Source organism: Chlamydotis macqueenii, chromosome 8, assembly GCF_036417535.1.
Source record: "Chlamydotis macqueenii isolate bChlMac1 chromosome 8, bChlMac1.mat, whole genome shotgun sequence".
Taxonomy (NCBI): Eukaryota; Metazoa; Chordata; class Aves; order Otidiformes; family Otididae; genus Chlamydotis; species Chlamydotis macqueenii.
In genome coordinates, this window is record NC_141563.1 from 31,234,181 (window position 1) to 31,255,503 (window position 21,323).

The window sequence follows — 21,323 nt, forward strand, 5'->3', positions numbered from 1 at the left end:
TACAGTGTAAGAGGAAAAGAATGTGACAAGTGTGAATTTTTTATCAAAGTGTCAGTTTACTACTGCATCTACAAATGAGCACCCCTTGTGAAATTATTTAAAAATAAGGCTATATAATGAAACATGCACAGTGTTTTCCTTTCAGATGAAATGCTGGCATGTTGTTCTAGCCCTGTACTCTGGCTGTACCTAGTTCAAGAAATCTAATACAATAGCATTTTTAAAGTCGTGATAACATCCCACAAAACGGTATTGTTAATTGAACTTAATTCCAAATACAAGCAAGCATCTCTACTCAGCAAAAACCTTGATCCAGCATCCTGCATTTTTTTTTTGATACCCATACCTTTTCAACTATTCAACTTCAGCAGGCAGAGAATTGCTATTTATTCTGACACATTTTTGCTACCATTTACATTGAAGGATATCAGACATATTTCACCAGAGGGGAAAAATGGAAACAGTGCTTTCTGGAATTTAGCTTTCATCCTAATCAAAGCGATGCTCTGTATTCAAGAGCACAAGATGAGTTCAGACTTTTACAAGATCTGAAACACAGAATCATAGAATGTTTTGGGTTGGAAGGGACCTTCAAAGACCATCCAGTCCAACCCCCCTGCAAGGAGCAGGGACATCTCCAACCAGATCAGGTTGCTCAGAGCCTCATCCAGCCTGGCCTTGAACATTTCCAGGGATGGGGCATCCACCGCCTCTCTGGGCAACCTGTTCCAGTGTTCTACAACCCTCATTGTAAAAATTTTTTTCCTAATATCTAATCTAAACCTACCTCCCTCTATTTTAAAACCGTGATCATGTTCATTCTGCTCCACCACACAGTTATATAAAAAGAAGTTTATACAAACAACATTAAAAAAATCCAACCTCTCAACAGGAATAATATTGAGTTAGATAGCAGCAGCAAACAGATCTGCTTTCCTGATTCCAAAGATATATAGTTCTGTTTTTTCTTTATGCAATAAGGGGGAAAGGGGGCTAGGTACAGAAATAGACACTTTTTTCCTCCCAAGACATAAAAAGGCATCAGGTCACACATTTTCTGTGCTTTGACTTTTCTCCCAATTTACAACAATGAATGCAAGAAATAAAACATAGAAAAGAAATAATAGAGACATTCAAGGCTAATTCTCTCTTCCCAAATTCAGTGCTGAAGAATTCCACATTACGAAGCATTACATGCAGTATGTTTACACAAAATGGACCAGTCTGGAGGACCATGAGGATGAGAAGATGACATTTTACAAATTTTATTTTGCCTACAGAGGGGAGGCAACAGTTTCTATTGATCCTCAAAGCTCTTATGGTCAGATTGATTCTCTCCGGAACAAGACAAAATTTCTTCCATTGCTCACAGCATGTTGTCTTAATATTGAATTTCACCCACTTTGCACCTGGAGTGCTAAAGATTTTTTTTTCTTAAATACCATTTTGCTCTTCAGAAGCATCATTTTGCCTTCTCTTCCATTACTTCTTGCAGTGACTTCTAAAGTTGAAAATGAGACAACACTTTAACATATTCTCTAGCAAATACGAAGGTTAGACATTTACACCAGGTAAGCTTGAGGAGTGCAGGGCTTGAGCTTGTCATATCTGAAATCACAGGAGAGTTCGTACTACCATAAACCTGCCATTGAAATTTATGTCAACAGCCCTGCTGCAAAGAAGTCTTACTTTGAGAACAAGTTTTGCAGAAGTGACAGTCTGAGGTTCTGCTTACAGTTCAGTGAAATACACTTCAAAATCTGGTCATTACAGAAATTAAGAGTTACTATTTCTCATTTATCAGCCCTGCAAACTCTTCCCTTCTAAGAAGGGTTGTGTTGTCCAAGTTGTGTCCCAACTTACAATAAGAACCTGACCAACAATGTGTTGCTTGCAACCCTGGGCTGTGCAGATGCAGTTGAGGAGAGGGTACCTAGAATTCAGGACTCAAATATCAGTTTTAGTTGCCCTGTCCTCCATATCACTCCTGCAGCTCAGGTGACTTGTGACTGTCCATATGCACACTCTTATCCCATACTAACTGCAAACCAATTCAGCTCAGTTTGGCATACTTTTATCTCGAGATAAACTAAACAAAATGAGCTTACCCTTCTGCCAGAGCACACAGTGAAAAGAGTTAGCTCATCACAGCAGAGGCAGAGTAATTAAGCAACTAATTCACTTGTATGTCTACATCCTTCCTAAATCATCTGGGTGGTGATTTACAATCTAATCTTTCCCCCTTCGCAATGCAGAGTCGTTGGGGTAACAGGAACAGACAGGTACAAACAGTAACTAAAAAAAAAAAATCAGAATCCTTAATAGCCAAAGAAAGCAATTTTGTTGAAAACCCTTGGACCATTTTTACAGTCACTTTTAACATTTAATTTTAAGAAGTTCTAAAACTAATATTTCACTTTTCCAGATGGACTGTTTTTGCTCGTTGTCAATAAAACAGAAAACAAACATTCCTAAGTGACAACAATGAATGAATGAGTGCTACTTATCGATGTAACCATAAAACACTCTGTTAATGTCACAGTTGCAGCAAACTAATGTTTTTCAGAATAATATTTCAACAGGAAGGAGGAGAATCGATTCAGATACCGCACACTGCCATATACAAATCCCTGCCTCAAGTCATAATCCATCACCTATCTAAACATCAGCAAGACTGAAAATAAATTAAAAAAAAAATTGTTTCCTTTTAACTGCATTATACCATGCAAGATTAATTCAAGAAAATAATCTGATTTGTGCCTTTTGAGTTTTCCCTAGGAAATTAAGCACACAAAACAGGTAGTCATCCCTCGCTGGCAAGCGTGACGTGACTCCAGGGACTCTTGGAGCAGCTGATAGTCCCAGAACAACCTGGCCTGCTTCTGCCTTTGTTTTCTGTAGGGAAAGACACACAGGAAACCAGCAGGTTCTGCAAGCAACAAAACTAACAAAGTCTGGTACCTTATGGGTTTGTCTCATTCCTAATTGCAAAGGCTGATTTAAGTTTTTCCTATGGCTGTAATATTTATAAGGGCTTCTTTTGATCGACTTCTTTCCATGTTACCTGGCTGTATTTTCATGAAATTTGTAAAAATTTAATTGGTATGAGTCCAGGGGTTCAAGAGTTATCTGTGGGGACATCTGAGCAGCATAAGCCTATATGCCTTACTTTTTTTAGGAAGGCAGACTAAAAGTCACAGGGTTTACTTATTTACAATACAGATTAATTAAAGATTATTTGCTTGGTTTTATGCCTTTCATTCTACCCAAACAAGAAAAACACAAACAAAAAAAAAATTCAACCAGGAAAAAAAAAATCATGTTAAATTTGCACAGAAACAGAAGGAAAAAAAAAAAAATCTTCAAAATATAGCACATGAGCTTCAAAGATTTAAAAATACATCTCTGTTACTAAGCAAGTAAAGTGATACTAGTTGATGATAATTTTTTTTAATTATTCACAGATTTTATTCTGCTTTATTTTCATGAGGGATCTACTTAATAAAAGGCATCAAATATTTTAAAAGAAAATTCCTAACAGCATACTAACTCTTGATACAATCAACAACCAGCACATCCTCTAAGTTACCAAACTGAAAGAAACAAATCACCACAGTAAAGGTAAAACTTTCAAGGCTAACTGATTTGTAAACCTTCACACATCAAAAAGAAACCAAAGACTTTTTTTTTTTTTTTTTTTTTTTTTTTTTTTAAGGACAAAGGGGAAGAAAAGGTAGAACAAGTTCCTTCTCCTCCTCCTCTCTGCATTTCTTCTAAATCTAGGATAGCATTTTCGCCCTTCACAGCAGCTCCAGCTCCAGAGACTGGGCAGTCTCTTCTGTGTTGTTTTTTTTTTTTCAGACCACACAAGAGGAAAATGAATGTGAAAATGAGAAAACTATTGGTTTGCACTGAATGCATAAAATCAGATTCTGAAAATTGAGTTACTGACTGTCAAAACAACTTTCTTAGCATCCTGCTCTTCCATGCCAGGTAAGTGTTTCCACCAGGTAGATTTAGATTTGCATACAATAAAATTTCAGAGCGCTTCTCCAAATCTTTTTCAGGTAGCTTCACAGATTAACCATCACCTTGGTGGTGGAAAGCTTACCCTTGGAAAGATTCACAGGTAACCATTAGGGGTCCCATTCAGCTGGCACAGTAATCTTAATCACAGTTATATAAAATAAGCGAAGTAGCCACTGAGGAAACAATTCAGTAGGCAAGAAGTCAGAGGGCAGACGGACTTCAAGGCATTCAAGACAAACCTAGGAGGTGCTTCCAGAAAGCTATAATGCAGGATGACAGACTTGCTCTTCTAAATCCCTTGCAGGGTGGTCTGACCCCGGCAGCCGCAACAGCTGGATCTGGGTTTTGAGACCCTCTGTGAACCCCCACCTCAACAGCACAGGCTTTAGCCTACCTCCACATCACAGGAAAGCAGCTGACTTCCCCATCTGGCAGCAGCTGCTGTTGAAAATGCTCCTCCAGCACCTGCTGCAGAGATCCAGGCAGTTGCTACACAGCAAAGCTGGAAGGGACAACTGCGGCTCCTAACACAGAGAGCCAGGCTGTTACTTCTGCAAAAGCTGGGAAAGCAACAAACAGCTGTTGCTGACTGCAACACAGAGTCAGGCTACTGTTGCCCTGACAGACAGTGGGTGGCAGTTGGTGCACAGAAGCTGGGAGCAAATGGTATTTGGCAGCAAGGCAGAATTTATCTCACCTGTGGCACCATTCCCCTTCTCGCCAAAGCAAAATGCAGCAGTCAAAAGTATCCAGAAGACCACATCCAGTCTAACAGCCAGTAGCTGGGTACGGAGGATTTAGAAGTCTGCCTCTCCCAGCATTTTTGTTGAGTAACTCTGTATTTCCCTTGACTACCAACAGTAGCTGTATTTTCTCCAAACAGGAACCATCTCTAAGCTAACCTAAACTAGGCTTTAGCCTGAAATGTTTTGCATAACAGGTTCACGCACATTAAAACCAGGTAGACAGATGGCTGTGAATTACACAGTGCACCACTCTCCCTGTTAAAAGTCAGCTGGGGAAAAAAAAAAAAAAAAAAATCTTACTTTGTGCCTAACTAACCTCCCCACGCACTCTGCACTTAACATCCTCAGCTGCACCTCTTGCAGTAATTTAGAGCAAATACAGGTACCACACTCAGTTCATATAACCAAGAGGATAAAGTTGGAGCCATAGCTCCAACTACCTGGAACAGCAACAAACTCAGACCATGGACCCGCAGGGTAGAGTCACACCAGTTGTCAACTACAGACTTTTTCCCTCTTGCTAATATCACATCCATCTGTCTCAGAATAAGACTAAGCTACTGTGATTCAATCTGATGCCTAGTCCTCAGACACTGAAACAGCTGATACAGACTCTCCTGTGCTAGATGAAAAAGAAGAAAAGAGCTTTCTGCCATCAGCATCTTGTTGCAACTGTAGCTCAGTCCATCTTTGTGATATTTATGCAAAACTACAATACCCAAAGAAACAACATCAAGGCACCACAAGACTCAACAGGTGAGATCACCTAGGAAGAAAAGCTTTCACCCTTTGGGATCTCCTACAAAACCCCAGAAAGCCAGCATTAATACATCTCCATCCACTGCAACTGCACAGACAGCATCCTCAGAAATGCTTACTTTTGAAAGTACCCAATAAATTTTTATTACTAGATACAGCAATGCAACTAGAGCTAACTCTATTCCACAAATATATATGAGGTTTTAAAGAGACTCCAAAAACACTGGCAAAGAACAAATACTGTTAAAATCAATTCACTATCCCTTCAGTAACTTACTCTTCAAAAGATGAGAGAGACTAGGAGCACGGCAAACTCTTCTCAAGTACAGACCACTAACCTGCTCAGAAGGATGGCAGCTTAAAAATTAAAAAAAAAAAAAAAAAAAAAAAGACTCAGAGCTGTTCTTAATAGCCTAAGAGATTCAGCAAAGGACATTACTTATCTCCTTGCATACTTCCCTTCCAATATAACCAAAATTTAGTTTGCTGTTTTATTCACGTCTTCAATCACAGCCAGACAGATGAGTTCAGACACACTTCAGCTTCCTGTCAGGTTTTCCGCATCTCCAAAGACAGAGTCTACAGCCTCTCTGGGAAGCTTGTTCCAGTGCTTCGCTACCTTCACCGGGGAATTTTTTTTCCTTACATTTAATTATAAATTCCTTTGCTGTAACCTGTATCCACTGCCTCTCATCATCAGACTGTGCAACTCCAAGAGAAATTTGATTCTGTATTGTCTGCTATCACCCACTGTAAAGCTGGGACAGTAACTAGATCCCTTCTCAGACTTGTCTTCCAGGCTACACAAACCCAGCTTCCTTGACCTCACCTTTTATAAAACGTGCTCCAGCCTCCTCCCCTCCTAGGCAGCCCTCCACTGGACCTGCTCACTTTGTCAATGGAGGGACTGATACTGGACACAGTACTCCTGGTAGCAGTGGTCTCACCAGTACTGAGTAGAAGGGAAGAATGGCTTCCCTCAGTCTCGGTGGCTACTACTTCTACTAGAAGTATCCACAATTCCCTTTCTAAGCATTCCTAATGAAACTCCGGTTTCTGGATGTAGGATTTTTAAACAATCCAACCCCAAGTTTCCTCTTTCTAGAGCGAAACATAGCAACTTGCTTCCTTTTCCCATCCCTTACAAGGAGACTGGCTCAGTAATCAAAGATAATATTAAAAGTCTATAAAGCAGCCAAGGGTAGCTCCAGATTGTATCTGCTAGAAGTCTACTCAAACCCAGAAAGCTTTAGGACACTGATTCAGCTATGAGACATTAGTAAGCGAGAAAATTTTCTTGAAAATTCACACATACACTGTTGCAATGGTAATTACTTCAAAGCCACTGAAACAAAACATAACGCTTGTTCCCCAAAACCAGGTAAAGTTAAACCAATATGTTCAGTCAAGCAAGCAAAGGCTTTAGTACCGTAATATGAGATCCACATGTAACTCCCCTCTGGGCTATCAAGAGATTCAGCACATTCGGATGCTCAAAATTGAAATTTTTTGGTACCTCGGCTCTTCTCATCCCAGAGTCCCGCCTGTCTCAGGACCACCTCCACAGACTGCAACACCAGCTACACATGTGCCCCTCTGTAACATCCCCTATCATTCTAACCTCGCAACAACCCTACCAATGTAATGAGACTGTTCTTATTATGAGTCATCCGTGGTTATTAAATTAGCTTTTACTTCTTTCTGTTTCAGACAAACATTTAAAAAAAAAAAACCAGGCATATCAACTGAGACACAAACTGAAAGGTCACCTACTGCAAGCATCTAAATGAAGAGATAAGAATGCTTCTCTGTTTTTACATAACTCAGAAGGCCATCTGGTAAAAATTAAGCAGATTCACCAGCTGTTCGCTTAACAAAAACAACCTAATACACTTACCAGTATCAGAAATTAAGAAAGGGTTTACGCAAATATGCCAAGTTAAGGTTTTGCCCAAAACATTTCAACTCCCACCCTCAGCTATTTACAAGCTTCATCATTCTGTTGGAGCACTACCTTAAGCAAAACTCTAAAGTAAGGAAGCATTAGTGCCTTTCTAAAGGATTAATAGGGGGTAAAAAAGAAAAGAAAGAAAAAAAAAGAAAAAAATGTTGTTTCTGAAGGTCACAGAAGACATTTCTACCTATTAGTTACCAAGCAGACAAGAGTGAACTTTGCCCACGCTCTGAGATGACCGCAAGCCTTCTAAACAAAGCAAGCAGGGTACAAAGTCTAAACTGGTAGCATGAAGCTCTAACCACTTCTTAGCAGAACTAGCTAACTTGGCACCACACTAACCACTTTCAAATGGTTTCCAGCAGACTTTGTACACTCAAGACTCTGGAGCAAATTCTGCTTCCAAAATACGATGAAGACACATCCCCAGGAAGCTCATGAGCTGAGCCAAGACATGAACTCAAGTTTCCCAAGCCCCATGCTAGCACTCTAGCGTTTAAGCCACATGCACTACATACAAAGAGGAATACTCAAACAGAATTAAAAACCAAACCAAAAGTCACTACCCATTAATTACTACTCTGGACTACTAAACCCATTTGTCCTTCCTGAGGACTGAAGACAGTCTTTACTCAACAACTACAAAAAGCTTTAGTTCAGATTATCCTGAAGTTGCTATGCTTGTTTAATAAAAGCATCTCAGTGAAGAGCATCTCAGTAAAACCCCCAAGATTTCCCAAATCACAGTCATTTCGCTCTTCAAATATCTTATACATTATCACAGAAGAAAAAAAAAATGACAGAAAACAGAAAAGAACTGCAGGGATCAGACAAACACTTTTGCTTACTGGATATTTGCACTTATCTCCTTTCTCCTCATTGCCTCAAAAGCAGTAGAACCTTAAAAACAACTAAAGAATAAAAAGACACTTTCTAGACAAGCACACAAAGGAAGAGTACTAATCCATAGAAAAAATATTTTACTCAACATTCCACAAACATTCGTATTTTTTTGGTAAAGAACAGGACCACGAGGAACTGACAACCTCTTCAAAACCTGGAAATGGTATCCAAAATAGGGAAACAGAAGAACACTCAAATCCCAGCAAAGCACGGGTCATACCATAATGCAGGCCAACAAGGACTGCAGAAAAAAAAAAAAAAAAAACACGTTTCTCTAAAGACATAAAAATTATATAAGCTTTTAAAAGCATCAGGACAAGGAAGCCTGCCAGCGAGGCAGTGGGACCAAAGGAAGGAGATACTAAAAGTGCATTCAAAGAAAGTAAGGGCTTATTGCACAAGCTAAATTAATTCTGTGCACTCATATTCACTACAGAGGAACTTAGGGACTATCCTATAACAAAGCTGCTCTTCACAGAGAACTCTCTCATTCCTAAAGCGTCAGTAGAGACATATAGAACAAACCACCAGGATCAGACGATAGTCTCCCAAATTTTAAAGGAACTTAAACATCAATTGTTCACAGCAGACTGCTCTTTAAATCAGCCTTAATTAAAGGTTAAAATAACGTCACATTCCCACAGTGATGACATTAGCTTTCTGGTGAATTTTATTGGGGTGCAAACCAGAAGAAGTTAAGATTTCTACAGTTCAGACAAATTTTACTTCTGTAACATAAGAAATAGCAGAAATTCCAATAAAGTATATAGAGTAGAATTAATATCTATTGCACGTGGAGAAAGAGTGAACACAGCTTCTACAGAGCAAACTCACATATCACAAAACTACTCAGATGTCTCTGAAGAACACAGGACTAACTCAAGCAGACACAGTTTATTTCCAAAGTTTTATAACAAACCCTATCCACAAGCACTTGAAGTGCTGACTTCCAGAAACTAGGATGAAGCAAATCCATTCAAATCCTGTTTCTTTTGGCTTATTCCTAAGGACCAGCCACTGCTGCAGACGAGACATTAGGCCAGCTGGGTCTTCGATCTGAGCTGATATGGCACCTTTGATATTTGCTCACACAAACAACCTGACCTTTAAAAAAAAATATATATATATAATAGAGGTGACTCAGTTCTGGAGTTCTTGTCTTTACAAATTGTTTCCTGCAATAGGTAAAATGTGAAACCTATATAAAGTAACTCAAGGGCTAACGTACTCTGTTCTAGTTTCAAAATATGCCTTAAGAACTTCAGCTTTAATGAATTATCTTTTGAAAGCATAACTACTCCCACAGAACAAAGACCTGCTCAACCAGTTAGACATAGAGGACCAGTAGATGACTACTTTGATAGACCAAACAACATGTAATGAATACATTGGGGCTTCAGTTTCCTCTCTGAGCAGTTTGTTTTTACAATTGCACATTATACAGTCATTCTAAAAAATGGGCTTAATTTGTAGGTATCAGTCCAGCCAGTAAGCACGTCATTTCCTTTCATTCGAATGAGGAGGGACAAGCAAAATGTTAGGTACTTCCCCAGGCTTTTTATTCTAGTTCTCACAGCAGTTAAAAGAAAGGACTCATCTAATGGCTGCCCCACAAATGCATGAACTTATCCATTTACTAGAAAAATATTAAATCCTATCAAAGACGTGCCATGCAGTTCCTTTAATAAGCTATTAATCCTTGTTTCTAGTAGAGAAGTGCATAAAAACTAGGCTTGCAATAGTAACTGAACCATCAGAACTCCCCAAATAAAGGGGGACATTCCACCCTTTCAGACTCCCCAGCACCAGTGCAATATTCTTAAGACAGGAGAGTCTCAGGACCCCTTAAGACCTGTAGCAACTCACTCAAATTCTCATCCTCTCCTTTCCCACACCTCCTTCTACACAAAAATATGAACTCGGTAAATGTGTTTACTGTAAATGATCCTTGCTTACCAAAAAATATTAGCCACATTTTATTTTCAATGTGCCAAATAACTTTCACATTACCTTTCAACGAAGCACGTTCCTAGCCTCTGGGGGTACATACAATTAATAATTTCCATATTATAATTAGCATTAGTTGTCATGGCATTTGAAAAAGGATCCTACAGCTACCACCTCTCAATCTGTTTCAGTGACCTACTAACCCAAATACCTATATGAATGGGCTGATAGAAATGGTGACATGATTACTATGATGTGAAGAGTCTTTTCAAGGTAATTGAATGAAAAGAACATCATAAACCTCTTTCTGAAGATGAATTGGTGCTCTAGCGGTAAATTATTTAGGGTCTTACAGCAGGGTTGTAACGCGCATAAATCATAGTATCCTGTTTCTTCTCTATAAATGTCAGATAGTATTCCTAATTAACTATCTGTCCTTATATAAGAGAAATTAGCTAGCTTTTCCTTGAACATCTATCAGAGGAAATATCCAAGTTATCATGTTTCTAAATGGACTACACTCCTACTCCAATTTCTTATTTGTGACTCTGAAATCTACTTCACCATCAGTTTAAAGGCCAGAGCTTTGGGATTACAGCTGAGTCTAAAAGTATTTAAAGAAATTAAACTGCTGATTCTTCAGAAACACACAAAGAACAAATTAAAATAAGCAATGGTCTTGGTAGCAGAAAACGACAATCAAAATAACCAAACTAAAACACACTAAGCATGCAGTATGCTTTTATCATGTCTCTTGACCCTAAGGCCATTTACAGCAAACAAAGCCAATTGTGTTGCAGACCAAGAGGCCCAACTACCAGCTCCAACGCTGTTACTGGCTGTGTAATGCACAAAATTATAAGATGTGATTAAAATCAACAAGAATTAAAAGGAATTCTAATCAAAATGTAAATTAAGAGGCCTCAAAGGTATGAGCTTCAACAGCCTACAGTGTCCTAAGATCCTCTTTTTTTTTTTTACACTGAAAACCAGCTCTGATAACTATTTCAAAATTTAGCCAAAGATACACTAACCTATATCCACAAAAAAAAACATCAGGCGAAGCAGCGCTGAGCATCTTGGCACCTAACTATTAGAAACTTTAGCAGAGTCCACTTTTACCTAAAGATATCCAGTATGAGGGGATGAAGAAACAAACCTGTCTCTCCCAAACCCCGATTCCTAATCTATAGAGTACTGGATTTCCTTCCAATTACTATGGAGAGAGCTGCAGAGCTCAGTCCAGCTGGTATGCTCCGGGAGCACCCACTGTATTATATTCTACACAGAGGCCACACAAAAGAATGGTCTGGCATGAGCAAGATTGAGGTTTTAAGCTCAATCAGACCTGAACACATAAAAAATAGAAATTTAGGTGCCTACAGAGACTTTCTGATGAAATTGTGGGCCTTCAAGAACTTTAAACATAAGTTGGAGGACACTTTCCAAAGACTTAAACTTTGATTGGAAGTCTCTTCAGCACCTATCTTTTGCTGAGGATCTTGTTCCAAGTGAATTGCCAAACACTTCACAGAAGGTCTGCAAAGAAATCAAGAACAGTCCTTCCTGCTCCAATGCCTTAATGACAAAACACTACCATTTCTCTCAGAAATCAATGTTAAGAGTATCAACTTTGCTATTTGTTCAAAATCCCTTAGTGGAAGGTTTACATTTACAGAAAATGGTTGAAGGACTCTTTCCAGTCCCCAGCGTAAGTCACAGTTCAGGGCAAGACTCAAGAGTACTGACTCAAAGCTATTCCTGTATCTGCCTACCTTTTTCACCCATCAGATTTCCAGTACTTAAATTTTCAATAGCTTAAAAGTGACAGAAAAACTGAGCCAGAATGTCAGCACACACAGAAGAAAGCAAAGCTCCCTTAGCTCCCTTCTGCACATGACTGTCAGACAGTGAAAACAGTGTGCATAACAGAGACAATCTTGTACAGGGCTGAAGTAGATACATGTTTTTCATAACCACCAAAAAAAACCCCAAACTTCTAAAATATACCTTGTCAGTTATTTAACAGTGTTGTGTTTCTTTAATTTTAACCATTCCAGAAGGAAATTAGTAGTCTGAATTACAGTTAAATCTTAAATAAATAAATAAATAAAGACACGATAACCTGATGTTCAATGTCACGGTTAATTTTATAACTTAAAACATTATTATCTAGCATGCTTTCTCACCTTTCTGTAACTGATGGCAATGAGGTTCTTCCTTCCCAACTCCCCATTGCTCCTCCCACAAACCTCTGTTTTTATGAAAAAGATTGACACAAAGGTGAAGTTTGGAAAAAAAAAAAAAAAAAAAAAAAAGTGTATATACATGTGTGTGAATCATACCAAAGCAGTCTATTACTGAGTTTAAGAAAAAAAAACAACGGTAAAAAGAAAAAAAAAACCAAACTCACATTAGTTTGTTTCACAATAAAAATAGATGGAAGACAAAGAGAAAAAAAATAAAAAAAACCTACTATTAGATATCCATTGTTTTCATGAAAGCAAGGATTTTTGAGTTTTGCCGTTCCACTCCAAAGTCTTCCAACCCAGACCAAATCTTGAGCTACTTATTTATTTGGTCAATGAAAACTGTGAATTCCATTAAAAACTTCCTTTTGAAGCTCTACATGCCAGATATTCTTGTAACGTATGGCCACCCAGGAGCTGGCAACTCCCACAATACTCCAACCCTCAGGCCCACTCTACATTTAGGAATTGTCCTGAGGACAACCACAGAGACTGAATAAACCAATTCTATAGATGGACATAACTTTTAATGACAAAAATATATTCTTGCTAATTTCAGGTGCTAGCGTACAAAAATGTGAACGTCTGACACTTCTGCCAATACTCAGTTTAATTATGCCGATTTAACTAAGTTCAGTGCAACTAAAGTTTGCCACATAAATTTAAAAAAAAAAAAAAAAATCTATTTTCTTTATAATGAAAAGTGGACCGATACACCAAGAGACCAATTCTCTCCAAAGCCCAGCCTGCATAGATCACGAATATACTTGTATCATGCAGGTACCTGGGTATCCCACTGGAGACAGAAGAACATTTTGCAGTTAAACACAAGAAACAAAAGAAGAACAGAGATGTTAACAAAAACTGGTAGAAACTATACGCCCTTATTTCCCCCAGTATGCTGCAGCGTCATTCTTGTACCAATTCACATGCAATTACCTTTTTAAAGAATTCATGCTACAAGCACCAGCTGTTGGGTTTTTTTCCTATGGAATTTTTCCGATATGCCAATGACACTTTGTGGAGAAATTCTGAACTGCATTTAGTAAAACAGCTAAAACTTGTTTGTGCGCTTAACTCCACTACTTTAGCTACTTCCACCGGAAAAAATCCGACTACTCATGCACAAAGCTAAGCTTCTGCATAATCTTTCCTAAGTGGAGACCTAAGAAGGAAAAGTTAGGCAGTTTGCTTATACAGCCCACATGCATGAATATGTACTTTGTACTGCCTCGGCAGCACACAGCAACCTCATTAAAAAAAAAGGAGAGGGAAAGAAAATAATTATAAACCACACAGAACAAGCTTAAATTGTTTTGAGACATTAAGAAAAAATATTTTGATAGCTCACTTACTGTGTTTTACTCTATAGTTAAAATATTTTCTAAAATTATTCAATATTTGGATATATACATATGTACATAGACAAGATATTTTTTGAAGTCTTTCTCTGTAGTACCTCAGAATGCAGAAGTAACCTGTTACAACAATCAGAGCTAAAAGGAAAAACCAAATGCAACAGAAGATCCTGCTTTAGCTGAAATCAATGGCAAAACCCCTAATAGCTTTGAAAGATACAAAATAAGTCAATGAAAGCTTCACAAGAGCATAAAACATCAGTATAACTGTGACTTCACTGGAATTTTTTTTATGGAGAGAGAAAACCCTTTCAAGTTTTAAAAGTTCAAAAACCACTGCTATATCGCTCTTAAAATTAACTTGGGAAAGGCCAGTGTGAAATGATGATGGAAGTTTTTCCCTCCCAATTTAATTCAGCAAAGACTAACTGAACAAAATGACAAAGAATTGTTTTTAAAATTTACAGTGTGCACAACATTCTTCAACAAGATACCTCACACAAACATAGAAGATGGTAGCAGAACATATTTATTAATTAAAAGGTACAGAAAATATAGAAAGGAAAATCATGCAGAATTACTTCACACATGCTTTCTTTTCTATTTTAAATTCTTAGTGAATGAGTAGTAAATTTCATCAAGTATTTAAAATACCCAAAATCCTTTACCATTTTGTAACAGGGTAAAGATACGAGGCCTAATAACGATTGACATGGTTCTTTACTAATCTGAAGCTTTAACAGCATGACAATTGACAGTTTAGTGTTTCAGAATCAGGTAGATCCTTGAGATTATTATAAAAGAAGATGAAACAGAAAAAGTTGTCTGCTGAAATACAACAGGGAAAAGTTTGTTTGTTTGTTTTAAATAAGTATTGTTATATGACAAAATATTTCCTGGGTCCCAGGTTCAGACACATTATGTCATCCTCGATCTATAACTGGTTTCTGTGACTCCACTGCCCATCTGCAAGCTTGCATTAATACTTACTTGTCTTCATGGTACCAAACACTGCAGTTACTCTCATACCTTTATTAACTGGATTCAAAACCCAAGCACAAAAATACTGCAGAACTGCAAAATGGCATTGACATTAAAAACTTGAAAAGTGGACCTAGATTGAAATCTCCGTTAAAAAAAAAAAAAAACAACTTTGCATTCACCAGCCACTAACTTAATCGTCATCATCTAGGATTCCTGAACGTGTTTCAGCTAATAATGAGGAATTCCCTACGAGTCTGTCTCCACTAGTATGAGGGCAGAACTGGGGTCCCAGTTTCTTTTTACACAGTATATGGTTACTGGAATAACACCTTTATTAAACCCCAGCCTTAAAATTAAGACGTCACTCCTTACACACACTAAAGTATCTCCAAGCACAACAAACTAAAGGATCATTACAGAAACATTTGTTAAACATTTGAATAAATATTAGTGTAATATACTCAAGTACAGAAAGGAAAAAGACTTCCCTGTTATCAACTGGGAACTCTGTTACGTCAGTGAGATACCAGATACCTTTGGCAAAAGGAGTAATTACATAATGCACACTACAGTCACCCTACCTGTAATTCCAAAGAAATGTTCTTGTTAAACATATACACAGAGTGAATGAAGGGATAACTTTTTTTAAACAAAATGAAACAGTTTCACTGCTAACAGCTGAGAAACAGCCTTGTAAAAAGTTGAACACACAGACAGCAGTTTTACAACTCAATCCAAGAATATCCAGAATATCCACGCAAGAACCACTGCAAATGGACAAAGCTCTTAAAAAAAAAAAAAAATCAATTTAAAACCAAATATTAAAGACATAAAAGAGATATATCCAAATATAATCTGATATCCTTTCAAGCTGCTTTTGGCTCTCCTCGCCATTTCAAATGCAGGTATCTTTCACTTGTTTGTTTACTTGTGCTTAGAAAAAAAAACAATATAAAAACAAGCAATATTAAGAAACAATATACTGAATAGATTGACCAGGAACACATCACTTCTATTTAGAGGAAGACTTGATTCTGAAAATAAGATTTAAAAGTTTGAAGTTAATTTATAAGCCTTTTGTAGGAAGGAAGATAACTTTTAAGGACATAATCCTCCTCTCTACACAAACATGTTGTTTGGAACAGGGTGGGAAGAGTTTTACCATCATTACAACAGTCATAGGCTGAGGCAACCATGAAGTTAGTGTTGATGTTATAATAGAACACCTCTGTTCAGCGTTCATCTGTAGTACCAGTGATTCATTACAAACACTGTGACAAATCATGAGGAGTGATGAGTTTAGTATCCTCCCTGACATTTGCCTCTTCCAAGTGGCTCACAGCTGTCCCAGGGCCTGGGTGACCGTAGAGGGCTGGTACAAGTAAAGTCGATGAAAAAGAAAGCTTTTTTGTTATTAAAAACTGAAACTCTCCAAGTTAAATAAGACATTTTGTTCACACACCTTGAGAGAAGAGGGCACATGTTCCCCATTTCTGACAAAAAAAAAAGAAGAAAGAAAGAAAGAGCAAAGGCTTTGGAGAGCGGGCTTCACACCCACCGCCCTGGACCCTCCCACAAAGAGCAAAGCAGCACAGCACCGAGGAGAAAGAAAAAAAAAGCAGCGAGAGGCCACGGTCGTGCGGCGGCGGCTTGAAATTTACCTGGAAGTCAGCCAATATCATTTCTCGGTCCATGTTGGACGCCATTGCAGCCAGCTGCGTCCCCGGCTCTGCTCTCACCCGCGCACCTGGAGCTGCTGCCGGCGAGGACGGGGCAGGGTGGGAGCTAGGAGCTCATGGAGGCGCCGGGCTCCTCTCGGGCTCCCCCGGGCCTGCCCCACCTGGCAGCTCCGCGGCGGGCGGAGTGGGGAGGGAGTGGAGGGAGGAGAGAGGCGGGCAGGGTGCCGGGAGCGGGCCGGGGCCGGGAGCGGGCAGCGCTGCCTCAGCTGCTGGCCCGGGGAGGAGGAGGAGGAGGAGGAGGCAGGGAGGGAGCGGCGCTGCCTCCACAGCGCCTGTCGCACATTTTGCCTGTCATTGAGGTCGCAAAGAGGCGCTTTGCGGCCGGCACGTGACCACCCTCCTGTCAAGCGCTCGCGAAGCCGGGGGGAGGGGGTGGGGCCGCGCCTTTCCGGCGGCCCGCGCTGGTCGCGGCCCCCGCTACCGGCTGGGGCGGGCAAGAAGCTCCCGCCGGTGCCACGGCGGAGGGTGCCCGCGCTGGGTCGCCCGGCCACGGGCAGCCGGTTGGTCCGAGCGAGCGAGCGGCTGAGCCCACGGCCCGCGCCTAGGCCTCTCCTGAGGGGCCGGGCCGCCTCCGTCGCTAACGGGCAACGGTTGCGGCCCCGGCCCGGCCTCGGAGCGTGGCAGCGGCTCCTTCGAGCGGGCGGGGCAGCTCCGGCCCCTGGCTCGGCGCTGCTTCGGGGGCGGACACCACCCTCCGACACCACCCCCCACCCGGTCGCCGGCGCCTCCCCGGGCCCGGCGGCGGCGCGGGATGCCCCGGTTGGGCTCCGTCGCCGGTTGCGGCCTAACGGGTCGGCTGCAAGGAGGCCGGGGCCGCCATCCGGGAGGCGAGCAAGGGGAAAAACGGGCCGCGGGGGCCGGCTCTGCCTCCCCGAGCGGGAGCGGGGCCGCCGTCCGCCCCCCGTGACGGAGGAGCGGGCGGGATCGCGGTGGCATCCATGAACGCGGTGACTCAGTCCCCAGCGCGGTTTGTGCCCGCTCTGACCGCCCGTAACTTCGTGCTCGCCGAGTGACCCGGACCTCCCGGGAGCACGCACCGGCCGAGGGGGCTCGGTAACACGGCGGTTCTCTCCCTCCCCCGCCCCGTCTTCGTGCTTCTCTCGAAAGGAGAAAGCATTTTTTCACAGGTTTCTGAGCCAACAGACCGTGACGTGCACAGCGGCCCTCAGTCAAGCTTAGCACTCCAGCACTGTAAGATGCAATTGCATTATATACCACAGATAAGCTGAGGGGTTCTTTAAGTAATGCAAATCAAGCTGTAATTAATGCTTTTTAAGTCTGCCTGCTACAACCTGATGCCTTTCACCTGCCCTCTTTGTACTGACGTTAAACACAAACCCGCATTTGGACACCAATTTGCTAATTAGCCCAACATGTTTTGCTGTGCCCTTTGTATGCATGTCGCAGTTACCTAAGGTCACAGACACATCAAGCACCCTCCTTATCAGCCAAAGCTGATGCGCAATTACAACTCTGAATGAAGTTATTTTGCCGTTTTTAGGAAACACAGTTCTTTATTGTTTCTCTCTTCCCTCCGTGAGGTTACAGACGAGTCTCGGGGAGCCTGCGAGCTCCCTGCCGCAGCAGCCGGGCTGACACAGCGGCGGGGTCCCTCGGGGGCGACAAACCACGAACGGAGGCTACATGCAGGCAGGAGCGTATGGGAAGTTAAACTGTACCTTCAGGAGAGTCCGTGTTCCCAGGGAAAACACTCCTGGGAATGGTTTAAAGCCGGTTTGCGGGCGCTGCTGGGGAAACGGGGGCTCCAGGGAGCCCGGGGCCGGGGTCTGGCGGCAGCAGAGTCCTGCGGGGTCTCCAGGCGGGGTGAGGCCACGCTGAAACGCCACTTAGGATGCAAAGCCAGGATATCAGAGAAATTGCATATTACATTTTATCCTGTTCCTGCTCTAGTTTATGTTGGCAGGGTTTGCCAAGAGGTTTTTATTGCCCACTGACGTTGGCTCAACAATTCGGGCTCCCCACCGCCGACCGGAGGGATGATAAAGTAATTGCCCTCACACCTTGCCCTGGTTTTTTTTTTCTCTTCCCCTTCAGCTTGATGTTACAGACAGTTCTGTACTAGGTACGAGGTGTGGTGCGATGCCAGCGACAGCCTATGCTAAACTACAAACAAATCCACCCACACATTACTAGAGAGTAACTATAATAAAGGCTGAAAAGCGAGTTTTAGCAATTGGATTCAAGCCAATTAATTCCTGGCAGGAGCTGAAGCTATAGGTATGCTGTCAAGATTAGTTACGCGGCGTTCACCTCTATTACAGTCATATTTAAAATAATGATATCTATATTAGATCAAAACAGGAAGGATTTTATCCAGAACGCGAAGAAAAGGTGAAAAGCTGCACGTGCCCCCACATCGCAGGAAGTTCACGTTCAAGTCACAGGAAAAGTTTCTGTTCTCCTTCGCACAACCTCTTCCTCCGAGCCTCTCGAGGTGGGTTTTTTCCCCCCTCCAACGAGTGTCAGACAAATTAGGAAGCCAGGGTGACACTCACTTTATTTTACTCCATGCAATACCCGGCCATGATATCTCCCTCCACAAGGTGTTTTTGCTGCTGATTTTGGAGCCGACTGGGGCAACTCTTTCTGGTTTAGGAGGAGTATCTTTGTCATTCGTGAGAGAAAATGATCAGGATTAACGAGCTGCTTTCTGCAAAGATTTTTGACAGACCCGTTCGGTGGAGGAGCTTTGACAGCATTTTCTGGCCGCGCAGCTTTACTTGCAGGAGGCCTGCAGCACCCCGGCCAGGCTTTACTTAATTATTTTTGTTATGCGGCGCGATTAACAGAAGGTGGGGGCTTTATTCTGAACGGTAAAACAAACAAACAAACAAAAAAACCATAATGGGGGACTGTTGTAAGACTTGCAGGTCTAGTTCTGCAGTGAGTTAGTAACAGGTAACACCACGAAAGCCTGTGGATTTTAGGCACTCATTAGTCACGAAATCAAGCATTTATAAGCCGTCTGACTGACTATTCGAAGTTTTGCATATAAATTCCTTCCTTATGCAGAAAGGCAACTATATTTGAATATCTGGATGCTATTTATATACATGTATTTCCAGAGTTAACTTTGAGATAAATTATAATTCTTTTTTTTTTTTTTCTGTTTACAAAACTGTTAGCACTATTACTTCTGGCCGAGAATGGTCACAATGAGGCCCTTGAAAATACGCTTCCCCCCCTTCAGTGGGAGTGGGGGCCAGCTGATAATCTGAGCAAAGCTGCTTTCCCCGCTCCACATGCGGGCAGTTCATTACTCGTATTTATACAAATACGGGGTGGGGTGGGGGATCAGGAAAATGTAATTGCGAAGCGACCGAAGTCGAAAGGAGAGCCAGATGCAGAAGCAACGCCGACTCCCTCCAGCTGCCCGGTTTGCAGGTTCATGCCCCTAAAACCGGTTCTCTCTCCGGTGGTGGGGGCTGCGAGGCAGGCCCGGCCACCCTCGCCCCTGCCCGGCTGCCCGGGGCGGGTTTCCCCGGCGGGGCAGAGCCAGGCAGGTTCCCTCGCTAACGCGCCACCTCCCCGAGCCGCCTCACGCCTGTTTACATTCAAATTTCACTTTCTCGCAGCAGAAAACAGACGGGCAGATTTTGCCTCTGCCACCGAGACGTTAACGTTCGCTTATCAGGGAGCCGTGACATTGCATCTTACCTCCCGGAGGGTTCGCTCCGGCGGAATTCAGCCTTCCCGGGCTCCCTGAAACTTAAAGCAATCCGGCCGTTAAAGCGGTTTTAAGACACAAAACGCCGTTAGGCAGAAGGGCAATGAAACCTCCATACGGTGCCGTCCTCGCTTCTTCGCCCTTGGAAGGAAAAGCGAAGCCCTCGCGTCTTCTCGGTGCGTTTTTCCCCTCAAAATGGCACTGACGGACTCGAGGGAGCGCTGCCGTGGCCAGTCGCCTTCCACCGTTAAAGACAACTTGACACTGACCCCTTCATCCTTGACCTTGTCCTTGGGGAGAGGAGCCCGCCGAGCTGCCGGGCCGGACCCTCGCCCCGGCCCCAGCCCCAGCCCCGTGGGGCGCCGAGCGAGGGCGGCGGGGACAGCACCGCCACCGAATCGGGGGGGGGGGGGCCGCAGCCGCCCCCCCACCTCCCCCGCGGGCAGGTGGGAGGCAGAGCCGCGGAGGGGGGAGGCCGCCCCTCGGGTCCTCCCGGTGCTCAAACCTCCTTTTCCTTTCATTTCGCACCCCCACACCCCCCCGCACTGCCCCTAGGCCTCAGCAGCGCTCCTCCTCAAAGCACCCCGATTGCTATGGCCGTGGCGGGGCTCCACGGCAAGGGGAAGCACACAGGGCGCCGCGCCGCGCTGCGTGGCCGTGGCTGTGACCGTGGCCTGCGCGGCGGGGCCGGGGCCGGGGCCGGGGCCGGGTGAGGGGCGGGCGCGGGCCGCTGCAGGCCTTCCTGCCCGGCCGGGCCGTAACTCCTCCGCGCCTCCTTAAATCTCTGCCGTTAAAATGTGGGCGGGTGTTTCAACTCAAAAAGCGCTCAAATTTTTTTTCTTTTCAAAAAAAGCTGATGAGGTTAAAAAAAAAAAAAAAAAAGAGGGGGAAAGGGAAAAAAAAAGAGAGAGAGAGAGAGAAACCGGCTTCGTGTCCGTAGGAAACAGAAGTAGCGATTGTTTGTGCT

The 21,323-nt window shown here is 42.6% G+C and overlaps 1 protein-coding gene and 1 long non-coding RNA gene across 3 annotated transcripts in view; both read right to left on the reverse strand.

Annotated features, from left to right (window-relative positions):
• Positions 1-16,950, reverse strand: part of FAF1 (Fas associated factor 1) — a 167,605-nt gene extending 150,655 nt beyond the window's left edge. The window contains exons 1-3 of one of the 2 annotated variants that reach the window (XM_086753731.1): positions 16,591-16,950; positions 16,092-16,301; positions 12,528-12,592 (exon numbers count right to left, since the gene is read on the reverse strand). In XM_086753731.1, coding sequence (XP_086609857.1) covers positions 12,528-12,592; positions 16,092-16,125 — 99 coding nt within the window. In that variant the 5' untranslated portion in view covers positions 16,126-16,301; positions 16,591-16,950. The remainder of the gene's footprint in view (positions 1-12,527; positions 12,593-16,091; positions 16,302-16,590) is intronic. The other variant, XM_086753732.1, reaches the window with a different exon arrangement.
• A 1,182-nt stretch (positions 16,951-18,132) lies between these two features.
• Positions 18,133-20,758, reverse strand: LOC147599986 (uncharacterized). Its single transcript, XR_015259279.1, has 3 exons — positions 20,475-20,758; positions 20,347-20,397; positions 18,133-18,514 (listed from the first exon to the last, which is right to left on the reverse strand). It is a non-coding gene; the product is annotated as an uncharacterized LOC147599986 (long non-coding RNA).
• Positions 20,759-21,323: the final 565 nt, after the last annotated feature.